We start from the raw sequence: 18440 nt of genomic DNA on the forward strand, positions 1-18440 counted from the left end.
GAATTTTTGTGGAAGACTATCCAGCTGGGATTTTTATTTGGGTTCACTGACCCTTCCTCTTTTTTGAAATCTGGAATTGTAGAGTCACAGGCCATGTTTTTGGCCTGCAAAGACTTAGATTCTCTTTTTTTTTTGCATGTAAAAGCTGCAAAGCAGATGGGGCTGCCCAATATTCAGTGCTTGCCTCTAGAGTCGTTTGGAGCTGATTAAATTTTCACAGAGGCAGAAGTGTGAGTAGGCTTTGACTGAATTGGAGAGTCAGCAATATTAATGGTGTTTATGGATTGTTTGGCCTCTACTTCACTTAGGACTTGCTATTTCAGCAGAATAGATCTATGATAACTATTAAAAACAGCATTTGTGAATATTCCAGTGAAATTTCTGCACCATTCAACATTGTACATGCTAAAAATTCCAAAGACACCTCATAGTTGTGTTTAGGTGTTAGGACGGTTCAGTGACATTTATTGCTTTTTATTTCTTGCCCATGTGCACTTCCTGTAGTCACCACCTAGGTAGCATTGGATGATAATTCTATGTTTTTATTGCATGTGCACTTTGTGAAGAGAAAAAGGACTAAATGAGGGAAGAGGGCTGTAAATAATTTCTCTGGCAGGTAAAGGAGGTGTGAGAAAATGGTGTCTAATAAGCTAGTGCACTTTGTGTTTTCTTCATATATCAGATTACATGTGGTTGTATGGAAGGCAATGTGTATGGAATGGGGCAAGTCACAAGTGGGTCATACTTCTGTCTCTCTGTAAGGCTGGGGAATCCCTTCATGTGATCATGTTAGTGTCATGAAGGCATCCCTTTAAAGTGAGCAAACACAAACAAAAACCATAGATTTTATGCAACTCATCCCTTCAATGAAAGGCAGTTACTTTTTGTGATGCTCTTTCAAAAAAACAATAATTCTGGAGACATGAAACAGTAGGTGTTTTCTTTCCTCTTACCCAGGCTTGAATATAAAATAATTCAGCTATAAAACTCAGGTAGTTGTTTAGGAAATCAAGCAATAACACTGATTTAATTCCTTCAGATGCGGACTCCAGCCATAGTACAATGCTTCAGCCTACTACAGATCCAAACAGAGGCTTGGTGGAAGACTTGTACAGGACAAGACCTCTTTCAATGACAACTCGTAAGAATGATGACAGCCAGCCCCTTTACTGACCTGTATTCTTGCTTCTGCTTTTAGATTGGCCAAGATGCCAGAGCTTGGTGGTGGAATGGTGCACTGAGTGTTATGTGGATCAGTTCAGCTCAGAGTGTAAAAGCAGTCTTTATTGTCTATATTTTCTTGGTGGTGGTTCTTTAAACCTGATTTTACCTTCATTGTTGGTGTCTTCCAGATTCACTGATTCTATGTTTAAGAAAAAAGGAAAGGTTGTGAGACTCCATTTAACTTGATTTTCCTTCTCTAAGTAATCATGTCAGTGAAACCCAAAGCCACTGTTAGGGTGGTGGTTGATTTCTTCATGTTTTAAATGACCATCTCCTTATGATTTTTATCTATCCCCTGATCAAGGCAAAAGAGGGGTAGGATTACTTTAGTTGTTGTGAAAATACATTTTGAGACCAGTTATTCATAACGAGTAAGGAAATCTGATCAGCCCACAGGGAAGGAGCAAGGCATTTTGTTTTCATTTGACCCTGGAGGAAACCTGGAATAAAAAAGAAACATTTGCTAATACGTCTATCACTAAATATCTGGTAGGAATCAATGCTAAATTTCTAGTAGCCTTAATTTCCACTCTGTGTGCCAGGATATCCTAGACATCAGTCTAAAGTCATTCATAATTTCTTGGCAGAACATGAAAAGAATCCAGAATTAAGGGGCTCTCTGCCTCATTTCACCACTTGCTACACATAATGGGCAGAGTCCTTCACGGGAGCCGTTTTAGGCAAAAATGAAAAAAAAAATCAGCAAGCATGTGTTGATTGTCAACAAAATGTAAACAGCAAAGTGTTAAGTATCAAAGAAGACCCAAATAAGTCTAAGAATGGCCTCTGCCATTGGAGGGCTATTCCATTTAATATCACTGTTGACTTTGTTCTGATACTGGGTTTAGGCTTTGGTGAATGTTTCTCTCCTGGTTGCAGAATTTATTTGGTGGTGGACATGGCTCATGGGTGCACTTTATGGAGTGCTTGCACCTGTAACTCAAAGGTCAGCACCTTTTCTTGGAAGAACACAAAAGAAATGAACTCAAAACAAAGTGACTTCAGATATGGCAATGGTTCAGCCTCAAATTGGTATACGTCCTGAGGTCCCTGTGTTTGCGCAGGCAAGCGTTTCCTCGGTGCAGTGATGAGAACCTCATCCACAGATGAGATCAAAAACCTAATAATAGAGTAAAATGGAAACTTCAATTTCATGCTCTTTAGAGGGAAGTTAGGAGTTCCCATGTATAAAATGGATCTGAATTACTTGAGCAGGTTATTCTAGATGATCTCCTTCCTCTCTTGTGGTTATAGGTGCACTACGTGCTATCATGGCATTCATGTTCATTACAATCTCACTTCTTGACCCATAGTCAGGTGCTCTTGATTGTTGATTCAAGCATTCTTTTCCTGTGTGTCTATGTTCTCTGGTTTTCCTGAGTGACTGGGAGAAATACAATTGGATCACTTACCCATCTTGGACACTTCTATAGGCAGATATTCCCTGTTAGCAAATAGCAGAAATCGTATCATGGCGCCAAATTAATGCTGGATTCATTCCTCACTGAAACAGAACAAAGTCATTCTCAGAGCCTCTCTACAGAACATGGAGAATTGGAAGAAGATAAAGACCACCCAACAACTCCTGCTCCAACATCTAGCAGTAAGAATTATGAAGTCCAGTTGGTTGCAACTCTCGATTTTAAAAAATCAACAAATTTTGGGTGTTTCTGCAGTGTCTTTGGTGGAGGTGCATCGATTGACTGCTGTTATGCTGTTACTTTTGATTAGAAGGTGCATCTGGTGATGGTCCTCTGCTTTTTCTACTTCATAGACCTCTTGGTAGTCATTGTACATTAAGTGCAAACTATATATCTTAAAGGTCAGATTTCTTAAACTCTAGAGTTAGTGTTTAAATATAATGGTTTAAATATAATGAATTGCTTATATATGATTTATGATTAGTTTAAGAGTCTGAATTATATCACTGTTTATACTCCTTAAAAAACCAAAACTAAACCCGTTGTGGTCGAGTCAATTTCAACTCATAACGACTCTGTAGGACAGAGTAGAATTGCCCCAAGAAGTTTCCAAGGAGCAGCTGGTAGATTCAAACTGCTGACATTTTGGTTAGCAGCTGAGCTCTTAACCACTGCGCCACCAGGGCTCCCTATACTCCTTGAATTAACAATATTTTTCATTTGTCTTCAGGACCCATAAATTCATGGTGCTGGTAACAAAGAAGTAGTGCCCTTCCGACAAAGAAAAAATAACTAAACTGGTAGCCTAAGGTCTTTGAAATCTTGCATTTGCCATTCCAATTGCAGGCAACGTAATTTTACTCTCCAACCCAATGTCTTCATCAAAGGTGGATCCAGTTGAGAAAGAGGCCATGATTATCTAGTACCTGATCAGGCTTTAGGGTCACAGTTGAAGTGACACAAACTTTACCTTAACAGCCCAGACAGGAGTTGCAACAAAAGTCTCTCCTGGGCATTAAAAACCCAAACCCAGTGCCATCAAGTTGATTCCAACTCATAGCAACCCTATAGGACAGAGTAGAACTGCCCCATAGAGTTTTCAAGGAGCACCTGGTGGATTCGAACTGCTGACTCTTTGGTTAGCAACCGTAGCACTTGGGTATTAGCATCACTAAAATCTCTTCTGTTGAGTGCTGTCCAGGTGGTGTCGGTTACAAAGAATTGATTATGTTCAACAACGTAATGAACTTCGGTGTCTTTTGCTCCTCATTCATGGATAATATGTGGAAAGGAAAGGCCTTTGCAGCAATTGCATGTGCTGGAGACAGACACACGATAGGCAGTGGCTTTATAAATGTGGGTTTACCATCGATTCCACCTCCACGCAGACAGAAATGATGACAGCGGTGGAAGCAGTGAAAATCTCCTCGAAGACTCAACTACATCAGTGGAAGGTTACACCCCTCATTTCCCAGACACAAAGGAAAACAGGACCCTCGCCCCAGTGACTCCTGTTCAGACTGGGTCCCCTGGAGTTACTGTTGGAGATTCCAACCCCGATGTAGCAGGTTCATTTCCAGGTAATTTGGACAGTTGTTATCTGGTTTGCTTTCTCTAGAGGAACAAAGAACACATACTTTCATATTACAGGAAACATTTACTGTCTAGGATGTGAGTACTGATACGGGAATGACTTTCACCACTGATCATCAACACTAGTACAAGTAACCTTGGACTGGGATATTTTAGATAAAATAATGCTTTCATTTGCCAGGATAAATTCCATTTCTTTTTGTGACTTGATTTTTGTGAGGGAAATTCTTTGTTTTGTTCCCAATCTTGTGGTATATTAAGTTGAACCATATGAAACGGGTATTTTTGCAGGTCAAAATAGTTGAATATTGGCAATTTCATTTCATTCAACTAATACATGCTGCCTATTTAATAAAGTTTTACCAATGTGTGTAAATAATTTCCATATTCTAATATTCTTCCTCTAAAATTATCTTTTGTATTATTGTTGTAAAAAATAGAGATAACACAACATTTGCTGAAATTATTTTCTTTTATTGGTGATTGATGGATTTTACTTTTGGTGAAGGGCTGGTGGGTAAATCTATTCTAGTTATTATGCACATTTAAAAGTTTTTTAATGTGATCTGCTATTAATCAATGGGCACAATTTTTCTTGTTGTTATGGCAAAGAGTTTGTCATGTAGACTGAGGACAGGACGTTTTGTTTCTCAAACAATAAGTCCTCTCTACTTCTGCTTTTCTTTGTTTCTCCATTGGCATTAAGAAACTAAAATTGAAGAAGAGGGAAATGGAATATGCTCACTCTGACTGGGAAACTAAAAACCGATTCTCTCCTCCTAGTGCTAGCTCTTCAGGTGCTTCGTACCACTCAACCACTAACCCGTTACCCATTGCCTTTGAGTTGATTCCGACTCATAGCGACCCTGTAGACAGAGTAGAACTGTCCCATAGCGTTTCCAAGGAGCACCTGGTGGATTCAAACTGCTGACCTTTTGGTTAGCAGCCATAGCTCCTAACCACTGCACCAACAGGGTTTCCATTCAATCACTTAGACATATTGAAGACTAAACAAAAAAGCCCATTGCCGTCAAGTCACTTCGACTCATAGCAACCCTATAGGTCGGGATAGAACTGCCCCACAGGGTTTCCAAGGAGTGCCTGGTGGATTCGAACTGCCAACCTTTTGGTTAGCATCTGTGAGCTCTTAACCATTATGCCACCAGGGTCTCCTATTAAAGATTAGTGGCCTTAAATATATATTTTCTGTAGCAGAAACCCTATTTTCTGAAAAAAAAGAAAAAAAATTCTAACAAGAACCCAATATATAAGACAGATGCCGGTCATAATGCTGTGGCTGATGGGGGGACAGAAAACACAGAATGTCCCATGCTTGGCATCCTGCCTCTGAGCTGCCCACTCCAGGGCTCTGAGGAAAACAGTTTTAAAAAATACTGATTCGGGTAATACTGGCAACACAAAGCCTCTTACACTTATTAGTTTTTTATTCATCATGGTTGTCTCAGTTATTAAAAATTCCAAGTATCCTTTTTAGTATTCTTCTGGAGACATGAATTTTAGAATGTTGCCTAGCTTCTCTTGGCAAAATAAGGTCTGTTGTGCAACCTAATAAGTTAAATTTTAAATGACAATTTTAATAGTTCCAGTATCCTAGAAGGTATACATAAGCTAGTTATTATTAAATAAAATAAGGCTTGTTTCTGTCTGTACATTTCTCTCAGTCTTTATGCTTAACACTAAGAACTGAAACATTTGGACTTGTGGTGGCAGTGGTGGTGATGGTGATAAGTGATGGTGATGGTGATGGAGTTGGTGATGGTGATGGTGGTGGTGGTCGTGATGTTGGGAATTGGGTATTGATGTTGGTATTCCAGCAAATGCTGTTTTCAGTTATTCTAACTATTAGCCAAGGAACAAAGAGATCTGTCTCTTCAATGCAATTATGTGAGAGATTACAGGTTACTCACCTCCATCCTCTCTAATCAAGGAAATAGTGATGATCAGGTTACTGTACATTCTTTATACCGAAAACTAAACCTGCCATCGAGTCGATTCCAACTCATAACCACCCTCTAGGACAGAGTAGAACTGCCCCACAGGGTTTTTAAGGAGTGGCTGGTGTATTCAAACTGTTGACCTTTTGGTTAGCAGCCGAGCACTTAACCACTGCACCACCAGGACTTCGTACATTCCTTATAGGTACTTTCATATGGATAACGATAGCCATTTTATGAAACCATTGTTCTGTGATTTTTTTTTTTTTTTTGAAGACTCTAATATAGCTTTGGAAACCCTAATGGCAGAGCGGTTAAGAGCCCTGGCTGCTAACCAAAAGTTCAGATCCCCCAGGCGCTCCTTGGAAGCCTTATGGGGCAGTTCTACTGTGTCCTTTCGGGTCACTATGAGTCAGAATCAACTTGACGGCAGTAAGCGTGGTGTTTTTTTTTGGTTTAATATAGTTTCGGAAAATGTGCATGGGTGAGGGTAGGGGTTGAGAGAGAAGGAAGGGAGTTTCCATATACTAAACCCAAGGTTTCACCCATGGATTCAGGTTTTAGCAATTCATGAGCTTATCTCAATCTAAAACCCTTAGGTAATGGATGTCTGAGAGAATGGGGTTATATTAACTACTGGTGTTGAAGATACAAATTTAATTTTTGAAAAATATTATTATTTGAAATTTATCCTAATACCCGGGTACACATTGTTCACATGTTATCTATCATCTCCCCATTCCTATTTTCATTCCTTTTCTCTAAATATAGTTGGCTTTTCTCTTTGAGTCTTTACGTTGTTCAGTGCCAAGATCCCTTGCTGCAGACCCAAAACCTTTTCATTACCTGTCTCAATGAAATTTTTTTAAAGGTCTCATGCCCTAAGCTGCATTCCCGGTGATCACACTTTTCATAAGACAAAGCATACGGCCCTTATTGCAAAGACACGGTGACCTGCAAAGACATCGTAATATTTTTGTTAAGGTGTTCGTTGCCACCAGAGGCCTAACAGAGGGCAGGTAGGGCTTGAGGCGGCGTGCCAATTAGCAGTTTCTATTGGCTGTCACAATTTCCACTGACAGCTGTGAGAGATCATTCAGCAATTTAACACTAGTTGCCCTGGAAGGTATTTTCTGTAGTTAGGCCCCTGAAAGCCACAGTTCTTGGATGTCTACCAAGACTGTACTTCCTATGGTCACCCTTGATCGCCTGTGCTGCCCCAGTTTCCTTAATTTTGATTAGAGCACTTAGCCCACTCATCAGTCTATTAGCAATGGGTAGTCATTAATATCCTGGAGCCATTCAAAGCTCCTTTGCCATTTTTTGGTTACCTTTTAAAGACTCAACTTTGTGATGGGCGGTATGAAAATTCCAACAGGAGGCAATGCAGATGGCAGTGTTAAGTGGAAACATATGGTACTAAACTTCCCTGATTGTTCGTTACAGGACACCAAAACAACAAGACCGATGGGAGGTCCCAGACTACTCACGGATCTGAGTCTGCTGGTGAGTTTGAGCCATTTTACATGTTTACTGTCGTAATAATCATTGAACCTGCTGACTATTAATGAAGTATGAGTTTGTGTCTCTAGAACCGTGGTTCTCAAACTTTTAAAGAATGCATCAGAATCACCAGGGCCAGTCCCAGTTGCTGTCAAGTTGACTTCAACTCATGGCAACCCAATGTGTATAGGATTAGAACTGTGCTCCATAGGGTTTTTGATGGCTGGTTTTTTGGAAGTAGATCTCCAGGCCTTTCTTCCAAGGTACCTCGGGTGGATCTGAACCTCTAAACTTTTGGTGATCAGCAGGTTTAAAGCACAGGGGGTCTTACATTGTCTCTCATAAGCATGATCTGCCAAAGGCACTCTATCAATGACCATAATTATCACCAGGCATGCGTTATTAAACGGATTCAAACATTACTTCAGGCAGCAGAAGTCTGACATGATGAAGGATCACTCCTGACATCTAGTGCTGGGGCTACTGAAGCGCTCTGCCAGAGATAATGGTTTACTATGTTCTCCCTAACTAGTTGCCATTGAGTCAATTCCAACTCATAGAAACCCTATAGGACAGAATAGAACTGCCACATAGGGCTTCCAAGGAGCAGCCAGTGGATCCGACTGCTGACCTTTTGGTTAGCAGCCAAATGCTTAACCATTGTACCACCAGAGCTCCATGGGCTCCCACAAATTCAGGCAAGCCTATGTGAATTGTTGTCCTCTCCCGACATGCCTAATATGGGACTACGGGTGCCTCCTGCTTTAAATATTTACACTCTTAAAGGAAATATTAAGATGGAAATTGACATGACATGGCTTTAGTAATAACCTTTTATGTAAGAGCCTGGAGAAGTAGGGGCTCATTAGAAATGGCTCTGAAGGAAGAGACAGATGTCTTGGGCTCGCCGGAGACCTTGGACAGGGCATTTAACCTTTCTCAACCTCAGTATTTTGATTGGTAAGAGGAAACCTGAATGCCTGCCTAGGTTACCTCCTAGAGATCTTGTGAGGAAAAAAAGACATGGGAATGTGAAGGTATTTGAAAATGGACCAGTACCGGTTACCAGATTCCAACTCATAGTGACCCCATGTATGTCAGAGTATAACTGTGCTCCATAGGATTTTCAATGGCTGTGACCTTTCAGAAGTAGATCAACAGGTCTTTCTTCCAACGTACCTCTGAGTGGATGCAAACTGCCAACTTTTTAGTTAGTAGCCAAGTGCTTAACCGTCTGCACCAACATGGGACACCTTTGGAAATGGAAGGGAATTATTATTAAAAGTCATGCTCACTAAAGTCAGGAGACCCCAGTTACTCCAAGTGTGGTCCTTGGACCAGTAGCATGGGCATCACCTAGGAGCTTGCTGGAAATGCAGACTCTCTGCCCAGACCCAGACCCACTGAATCAGGATCTCCATTTTAACCAGACTACCCCTCCCCTACCCCAAGGGGTTTGTCTTCACATTAGGGTTTGAACAACACTGTCCCAGGCTGTTTTTCTCACAGTTGAATTCTCTCTGTGCACGTCTCAGATTGGATCTCATCTTCTCAACTGGAAAGTCAAGTGCCACTCTTTGTGGAACCTGCTTTCCCAGCCAGTCCTACCCTGGCTGGATTTGCAGACCTCAGTGGTACAAGGGAGGCCTGCTGTATCTCATCCATCCGCTTCGGCTTTTGCTTGAAGTGAGAATCAGGTGGGCGGGAGCTGGCCTCCTTTGTTTGACTCCGGTGCACGTGTCTATTGTTGAAAGGGGAGGTTTCATCTTGTTGTACAACACACCCAGATCTTTCCTTGCTGGGATCACTTTTTTTGAAAATCAAAATAAAGAGATTATGATCCATCAATGGCCTCCCTTTCGAATATCAAAGGCTGATGTGAGTCAGAGAAAGACCAGCAAAAATGACTGTGCCTCCTAGGTGGTTTTTAAGGCCAAAGATCTGTTGAGATGGCCATAACGCCATGACTTATGCAGGTGAAAACCTGCCAGCCATCAAGGACTCTGGAAAGTGCCTTGGACTCCTTCTGATGTTTAGAAAGTAAAAGACTGCGAAAATGGGATGGGGTGCGTTGAAAAGGCCAGACGTCTGGTAGGAATTTGTTTTGCTCCATTTGGAGTTTAACAGAAACCTCAAATTGCATGAACAGGAGCCATCCTACCCAAAATAACCATTGTCATCAAGGCTTTAGTATCTTCTGCGCAGAGTCTGAAGTTTGACTCTCTGAGGAAAACGTTTCATTGAAGGCCTGGCCATCTTAATCCGTTTATTAGGCAAACAAGCTTCCCTGGTGAAGTGGTTAAGAGCTCAACTGCTAACCAAAAGGTCAACAATTCAAATCCACCAGCCACTCATTGGAAACCCTACAGGGCAGTTCTATTCTGTCCTACAGGGTCATTATGAGTCAGAATTGATCTTTTTTAGGCCTTTAGGATTCTGCAGTGGGTTCCTATTTAGTAGGGAAAAAAGTTCATTTTAATGAGAAATTTTAAAATTTTGTTTTTGGAGGGATGGAGCATAAAAACTGAAGCTTCACGAGTTGTCTTAGAAGTTTCTTTTTAAAGTCTGATGTTGCCTTCGTTTTGATGAACTTCCAGTTCTGACTGGTGGGCTCTCTGTCTTGTGATGCTACCTCCTAGTTTGAGGTTTTTGTTTGTTTCGTTATTTTGTTTTTCAACACTAAAAGATGTTCATTCTTCTAAAAACAAGATACGTTTCACTAATATCAGGGACTCTAATAGGGTGATTTATCGTAGACAAAAAGGACCACTCCTTCCCTGCAAACTCTTGTTTTTTAAATGTTTATGTTTGCTTCTCTAAAAACATCAGATGTGTTTTTAGATTTGCTTTGGTCTTTCTGAAGCATGTGAATCCCATAGGGATCTTGTTAAAATGAAGATTCTGTTTCCATAGGTCTGTAGTAAGGCCTGAGGTTCTGTATTCTTAGCATGCTCCCAAGTGATGTCTATGCTGATGGTCCAAGGACCACACTTTGAGTAGCAAGACCCTCAAGAAAAAATAGAAAATAACAACTACGCACACAACTATGAATACTGTGTATTTCTTTAAACCTCTGCAAAATTATGGAGTAGATTTTATTATTATCCCCATTACATAAGTGAGACTTGGAAGAGTAACTTGGTCCAGCACACATATACTGCTAGCAAGAGGCAGAGGTAGGACTCAAATCCAGGTCTTTGCACCTCTATATTCCAAGATCTTAAATACTGCACAACACCACCACTGGAAATTATCCTGTTCCTTGATAAATAATAACAGTAACAGTTCCAAACTTCAGCCTTAATCAAACTAAACTTTTGGGGGGAAATGTCTTTTGTATAGCATTTTATAGGTCCCTTGCTGGCACAGTTTGTGTTCAACTACTGACCGAAAGGTTGGCAGTTCGAATCCACCCAGCAATGCTGTAAAAGAAAGTCCTGGAGATCTGCTCTGTAAAGATTACAACCAATAAAACCCTATGGAGCAGTTTTACTCTACAACACATGGGGCCACCATGAATCAGAATGGACTCAACAGCAGCTGGTTTGGTTTCTTGGTTTTGGTAACATTTTTATAAATGTCTGTAGCTTGAATCCATAAGTGGCTTTGCAGCCTATAGAACATGCAGGTTGACCTGTGTGCTGCTCTGTAAGGAGCTTATGGCTATGCATTCCAAACTCTGGACGAGTGATGTTGTTTTTCTCCTTAGGACATTCAAATGGGAGTCAAAGAGATGGGGCCAACACGACAGCCAGTCCTATAAGGAAAGCCCAAATTCCAGGTGAGTTTCTTTGAAGCAGAATAAGAAGCTTAAAGCAAACCCCTCTGAATGTCCCAGAAAGAAGGAAGAGACCAACTCAAAAGCATATTCTCTTAAATGCCAACCTTTGAACCTTCTCTTCCTTACTAGTAAAAGGATGAATGAAAGCCCAATAGCCTTTTGATAGGAAAGGATGGAGAACTCTTCTTTCTTTGGCCTTCCTGGGTCCCACCTATTGAACTCATGTTAGACCTGTCCCACAGAACTGCCATGTTAGTTACTAAAGCATCCTTCCCAAATGAGTGACCACCCAGAAGATTTCATGTCATGCCCAGGTCCTTCCCATCCCAGTCCAGATTCCTGTTTATTTCTGGGGTTGAGGGCGAAGGGTATAACTTCCACACTGCAGAAAGTGAAGAGATACAAGGGCCATTTGTGTGAGTGGAGCAAAAATATCTTTTTGGTACCCCAACTACTTTTCCTCAAGTGACAGTTTTTCCTGATCCACGCAGAAGAGACCTTCCAGAAAGTGTTACATATACAGTGAGGGAATTGAGAACACCTGACTCTCCTGAGCATCAACATTTAAGGCGTTTGATGCAAATTCTTTGTTTGGCTTGGGCTCAAGATTAAGCATTTGTGAAGGGTGATTACAAAAAAAAAAGGAAGGGTTTTCCTAGAGTTGTAAATTATCCTTTTAATTCCTTTCTGAGTTTTTAGAGGTCTCAAACCTGATCCTCCCTTGAGGAAAAGGAACAATATAAAATGTGCTTCACCCCATGGCCTTGACTTGCCTGAGCACACCTGAAGGCAGAGAATATGGATGAAGGAAGTGGGTTTCCAGGGAGAGGAGGGAAGCAGTTTGCTATAACTAGGAGCAGGACTCTTCTTAACTCCAGTGAGACTGAGTGTGGGGCATCTCCATGGCTGACCAGGGGAAGGAATAGAAATGACACCCTCTAGTTGGGTTCCCCACTCCTCTCTCTCTACTGTCCTCCCCAGACTCACCTAACCAGGTACAGGTGAGGCAGAGGCAGTGCTAACCAGGAAACTGGAGGAAAACCAAGACTCCAAAAGAGGAATAGAGATGTATGACATTTTTTTTTAATTGTACTTTAGATGAAGGTTTACAGAACAAACTAGTTTCTCATTAAACAGTACACATATTGTTTTATGACATCGGTTAACAGCCCCACGACATGTCAACACTCTCTCTTCTCAACCTTGGGTTCCCTATTACCAGCTTTCCTGTTCCCTCCTACCTTCTAGTCCCTGCCCCTGGGCTGGTGTGCCCTTTAGTCTCGTTTTGTTTTATGGGCCTGTCCAATCTTTGGTTGAAGGGCGAACCTCAGGGAGTGACTTCATTACTGAGCTAAAAGGGTGTCTGGAGGCCATACGCTCTCAGGGTTTCTCCAGTCTGTCAGGCAAGAATGAATGACTTTTCATCTTCCTTCTTTCCTCAAGCATTGGTTCATTACACAGATGTACAATTCACTTTTCAACTGAATATATTCAATTTGGCAAGTCCTTTTACGATCTAATTTTAAAACATGTATATAACATTTTATTAGTTCATAAGTGATATAGAGTTACTGAAGAATTTTTAGAAAATGCAGCTAAATAAAAAGATGAATTACTTATTATCTCACCATCCAGAAGTACCATGGTTACCAATTTGATGTATGACTTGTCTTTTTTTTTATTAATAGACTTTATTTTTTAGAGCAATTTTAGGTTTACAGAAAAACTGAGCAGAAAATACAGAGTTCCCATATGCCCCGCTCTCCCCCACCCACACAGTTTTCCCTATTATTAGCACCTTGCATTAGTGTGGTACATTTGTTACAATTGAGGAACCAGTATTGATGTGTTATTATTAATCCAAGTCCATGATATTCATTAGGATTCGCTCTTTGTGTTGTACAATTCTATGGGTTTTGACAAATGCATAATGTCAAGTATCCACCATTGCAGTATCATACAGAATAGTTTCACTGCCCTAAAAATGCCCTGTGCTTCACCTATTCATCCCTCCCTACCACGCCTCAAGCCCCTGGCAACGAATCGTCTTTTTACTCTTTCCATAGTTTTGCCTTTTCCAAAATGTCATATAGTTAGAATCATACAATATGTAGCCTTTTCAAACTGATTTCTTTCACATGGCAATATGCATTTAAGGTTTCGCCACGTCTCTTCATGGCTTGATAGCTCATTTCTTTTTATCATGAATAATATCCCATTGTATGGATGGACCACAATTTGTTTATCCATTCACTTATTGAAGTACATCCCGGTTGCTTCCGAGTTTTGGCAATTATGAATTGAGCTGCTATAAACATTCATGGTTAGGTTAAGTTTCTAGATCATTTGGGTAAATACCTAGGAGTATGACTGCTGATTGTATGGTAAGACTGTGTTTAGCTTTGTAAGAAACTGCCAGGCTGTCTTCCAAAAGGCTATACCATTTCGCATTCCTACCAGCAATGAATCAGAGTTTCTGTTGCTCTGGCAGCATTTGTCAGCACTGGTTTTGGGTAAATGTGTGTAGTAGTATCTCATTATTGTTTTAATGCCTGTCATTTTTTCAATGTAACTTATATTTTAAAATGTATTTATGCCATACAGGTTCTCTAGTAAGCGAACATTCCCTACTCACTGGGAACAGATTTCCATGTCATTAAATATTCTTCCGCTGTATCGTGGTACACAGTACAGTGGACGTATCCTAATTTATTTAACCAGAAACCCTGCTGGTGCAGTGGTTAAGAGCTACAACTGTTAACCAAAAGGTTGGCAGTTCGAGTCCACCAGGCCCTCCTTGGAAACCCTGTGGGGCAGTTCTACTCTGTCCTGTAGGGTCGCTATGAGTCAGAATTGACTCAATGGCAGCGGGTTTTATGGGTTCTTACCATTGGATATTTCCTGTTACGAATAGCTCAGTGATGAGCATCCAAATAGGTAATTCCAAGCTCCTACAAATACCTGGAAATGCAACTGCTGAATCAAAAATATGAACATTTTACAGTTTTTTGGCAAATGTTGCCAAATGACTCCCCAACGAGCATGTTCAGGTTCACAATCCTTCAGTACTCCATAAGAGCGTCCTCTATAGGGTTGCTATGAGTTGGAATTGACTGGATGGCAGTGGGTTTTTGGTTTCCCCCCGTACACTAGAATTGGCCTCTATTTTTGTTTCTTAGTAAAATGTAAGGTTGATGCTGTCATATAGGAAAGGAATGTTCTTTTCAAGGGAAGTATAAATTTCCTTTAGTCTATTTTAATAATACTGCACAGAATGTATCCATGAGTTTCAATAGCTCATTCTACAGTTTTTTGGAAACAAGTTTCTCCTGGAGGACTTGAAAATCCTGACTGAGGATCAGCCTTCTAAACAAGAGGTCCATTAGACAAACATCTGTAGCAAAATTGTTTTTTCTGTATTATCTGCCTGTTGGCTAGGCATTTTGGCCAGGCCCATCTGTAGTATTGACTATCATTCTTGTTTGGACCAACTAAATTTATAAAGTACTTTTTTTTTCTGCAAAGTATATTCCCAAAGTTCATATATGTCTTTTGGTTCACTCAACCCAGAATGGCTGATCATCCTGGCATCCCTTTTGGCCTTGGCTTTGATTCTCGGAGTTTGCATCGCTGTCAACAGTCGGAGAAGGTAAGGAAGTGATCCTCGTGACTTTTGACTTGGAACATTTAAACTTAGTCTCTGTGTCCTTGCTGCTCCAAGGCTCAGAATGTGGTCTCTGGAACCAGCAGCTTTGGCAACCCAGGACTTGTTAGAAATACAGACTCTCAGGCTCTAACCTGGACGACTGCATCAGAGTCTGCATTTTTAACAAGATCTCAGGGATTCATGTGCACAGTACAGTTCGAAAAGCTCTGCTCTGGTATGTTCTTTAGAGAAAGGAGACACCTAGATTATTTACACCACGGCTTTTAAACACTGATGAAATCTTCTGTTGTAGTTAATTTTTTCAAGGTTACTGGTAAACCCCATGGAGCCTCTACCTGATGAAAGTTATGAGATAACTCTCCAGAAGGGTGTACAGAAGAATATCCTCATTTATTGATTCGTTAAGTAAATATTTATCAAGTGCATTCACAACACACACAAATATTATATAATGATTCAGGGGTGCATAGTCTCTATAGCCTGAAATCCATGGAATCTTCTGGAACTCTTATGTAAAGAGGGCATTACATTTTTGCTTTTGTCTGTTGCTTTTTTTCTTTTTCTTTTCTGTAATGACACTATTTTCTGGAAGCCATAGTTGAAAAGATTCAGGTTATGGTTTAGGAAGAGCTCCCTAGCAGTGAGATCTAGAAAACAATTATGAGCACTGGTGGCGGATTTAGATTTTTTCCCTTAGGAAAGTCTGAATAAAAAACAGACACTCATCTTTCTAGAACTGACATGTGGGATGTTATCACATCCTCAGAGATTCTCCTTTATCCCTACCTCAACCAAGGCCAATAGTTTGGAAGTTATGTACATGATACCCATACCTGGTTGAGCCATGACAAGGCCCCAGAAATAATTCTACCTAGAGTGAAGCAAAGAGAAACAGTAATTCTAGTAACAGAAGAAATGAACATTAACTGGAGTACTCCAAACATTTAAGCCTAGATTTTCTACCCAAGATGCTTTAGAGATGCAGTATTTTTCTCAGAGTGCATATACAGGAAGATCAAACCTTTTGTAAATGTCCCTTGAGGTTGCTTTTTTTAAGGTAAAAGCCACACAGGTCAGAGAATGCCCCTCAGTTTGTGTGAAGATCTGGCAATTCGAGATTTTTACAACGTTTCCTGCTGGCTTTTGGAAAAACAATGAATAGCTAATGCCAATGCTGTGGAAGCCTGTATAGCGTCTCTAGTTATCTGAAGAAATCAAATAATGCTATTTTACACTGGTACAAATTAAGACAAGTGCTATATTAATGACACATAGCTGTGTTCTTATCTGTACCTTTGAAATCATAATTTAAAAAAAAGTTAGTCGTCAGCTGATCTTTATAACTGACCAGTTGTTGTCACGTCCCATTGCTGACCCATGTATGCGGCGTACAACTGTGCTCCGTAGGTTTTTCAATGGCCGTGGCGTTTTGGAAGAAGTTCACCAGGCTTTCTTTGGAGGCACCTCTGGGTGGATTCGAACCACCAATTTTTCCAGCTGATTGTATAAGGAACAAAAACTAGGGTGGAAAAAAAAAAAAAAAACTGAGAGACCTCCTAGAAGGCCTATGACTAAATGGAAGATTTTTTGTTGTTGTTGTTGAATTTAAATAGTGTGACTTGAGGAGCCCTCACAAAGAGTCTTTTTACTTCCCACAGCCTCCTTGTTTTCCCTTGGATTAATTTTGCTCAATTAAATATGAATTTCCCATTGTTTGAAACCAGCCCTTTTGTTCCAGACCCTAGCATGCACCGCTTTTGCTCACATATACAGCTCCATAACCTTTGTCACCATAGAAACGTTGGCCCCCCCGATCCTGTCAATATTAGGGGAGGGGGGATCCTCAGAGAAGCAACTCAGCTGTCCCTGAGAGCAGCTGTAATCCATACAGGGTGGCCAGTTAGCTCTCATGTCTCTGCCCATCATGTCAGCAGCAGAGAAGGGGCCTCATTGCAGCCCCCCCACACACACCCACAAAGACCAGCAGTTGCCCTAGCAACAGGCAAACCGGGACATGGAGGATCCTACACAGCGAGTGTTTCATGAGGAAAGTAGCTGCTTGGACGCCGGAAATTACTATGTCCTGATTTGCTAATTGAAAACAGATTTGCTGTGCAGCTAAAGGGTGGTTAAGGACTGCACAGGCCTCTAAATTCACTTTTTTTCTAAAGCCTCCAGCCCATTTCTAATCCTCTTAAAAAGCTGGAGACTTTGAGAGTCACGTTTAAGAAAGATGCAGAATCCTATTTTCAACAAATGAAGTTTGGTTGAAAATACGGGCCTGGAAGAGGTGCTCATTTATTCAGTAAACATCTTTTGAGTGGCACCTTAGGACCGTCAGCATTGGCGAGGAGGAAGGTCCATTGCTGTCAAGTCCATTCCGACTCATAGCGAATCTATAGGACATAGTAGAACTGCCCCTATAGGACTTCCAAAGAGTGGCTGGTGGATTCATACTGCTGACATTTTGATTAACAGCCAAAATCTTAACCACTGCACAGAGAAGATAAAAATGAAAAGGACGCCATCTTGCCCCCAAAACAATCTTGAGGTTCAGTGGCAGTGCTGGCCTATTGAATTTGAGTCAGCTAACATTTTTTGAGACCATACTCTATGACAGGCACTATTATATGAATTATGATTAAAAGATGAAAGTAGAAAAACGTTAGTCGCTGAAGTTGACACACAAGGTTGACCAAAGGCTTTCATGGTAATCTGCAAGTCATGTCATTTTAAGGATCCTGATTTAGGGGGGTCTGCAAATGGTGGTGCAAATGGTTTGTGCTCAACTACTAATCTAAAGGTTGGCTGTTCGAACCCACCCAGCAACTCCATGAACGAAAGGGCGGGCAATCTGCTTCTGTAAAGATTAAAGCCAAGAAAACCCTATGGAGCAGCTCTACTCTGTAACACATGGGTCACCATGAGTCAGAATTGACTCAATGGCACTGCATTTGGTTTTCTGGTATTATTTCCCTGGATGGTGCAAATGATTAAAGTGCTTGACAGCTAACCAAAAGGTTGGAGGTTCAAGTCCACTCAGAGGGACCTCAGAAGAGAGACTTGGCAATCTAATTCCAAAAAACCAGCCATTGAAAACCCTATGGAGGACAGTTCTATTGTGACACACATGGCATCACCATGACTCAGAGATGACTCAAGAACAACTGGCTTTTATTGTTTCTTTTGCGTTTTCCACCTCTGCCATAACTCACATTATCTTGCCTTGCTGTTCCGCTTTATGTAACCAGTCCTTGAATCACAGCTTTTCAATGGAAGCCATGCTTGATTCATTC

The 18440-nt window shown here is 40.9% G+C and overlaps 1 protein-coding gene across 13 annotated transcripts in view; it reads left to right on the top strand.

Moving 5' to 3' along the window:
• The window catches only part of CD44 (CD44 molecule (Indian blood group)), a 97776-nt gene that overhangs the window by 71884 nt on the left and 7452 nt on the right, over positions 1-18440 (top strand). For 11 of the 13 annotated variants that reach the window (XM_049889396.1, XM_049889397.1, XM_049889398.1 and 8 more), the window contains 6 exons: positions 1040-1141; positions 2738-2827; positions 4034-4225; positions 7640-7699; positions 11406-11477; positions 15048-15126. In XM_049889396.1, the coding sequence (XP_049745353.1) occupies positions 1040-1141; positions 2738-2827; positions 4034-4225; positions 7640-7699; positions 11406-11477; positions 15048-15126 (595 nt within the window). The remainder of the gene's footprint in view (positions 1-1039; positions 1142-2737; positions 2828-4033; positions 4226-7639; positions 7700-11405; positions 11478-15047; positions 15127-18440) is intronic. The other 2 variants (XM_049889408.1, XM_049889409.1) reach the window with 2 other exon arrangements.

This window comes from Elephas maximus, chromosome 7 (assembly GCF_024166365.1).
Source record: "Elephas maximus indicus isolate mEleMax1 chromosome 7, mEleMax1 primary haplotype, whole genome shotgun sequence".
In the NCBI taxonomy this organism is placed as follows: domain Eukaryota; kingdom Metazoa; phylum Chordata; class Mammalia; order Proboscidea; family Elephantidae; genus Elephas; species Elephas maximus.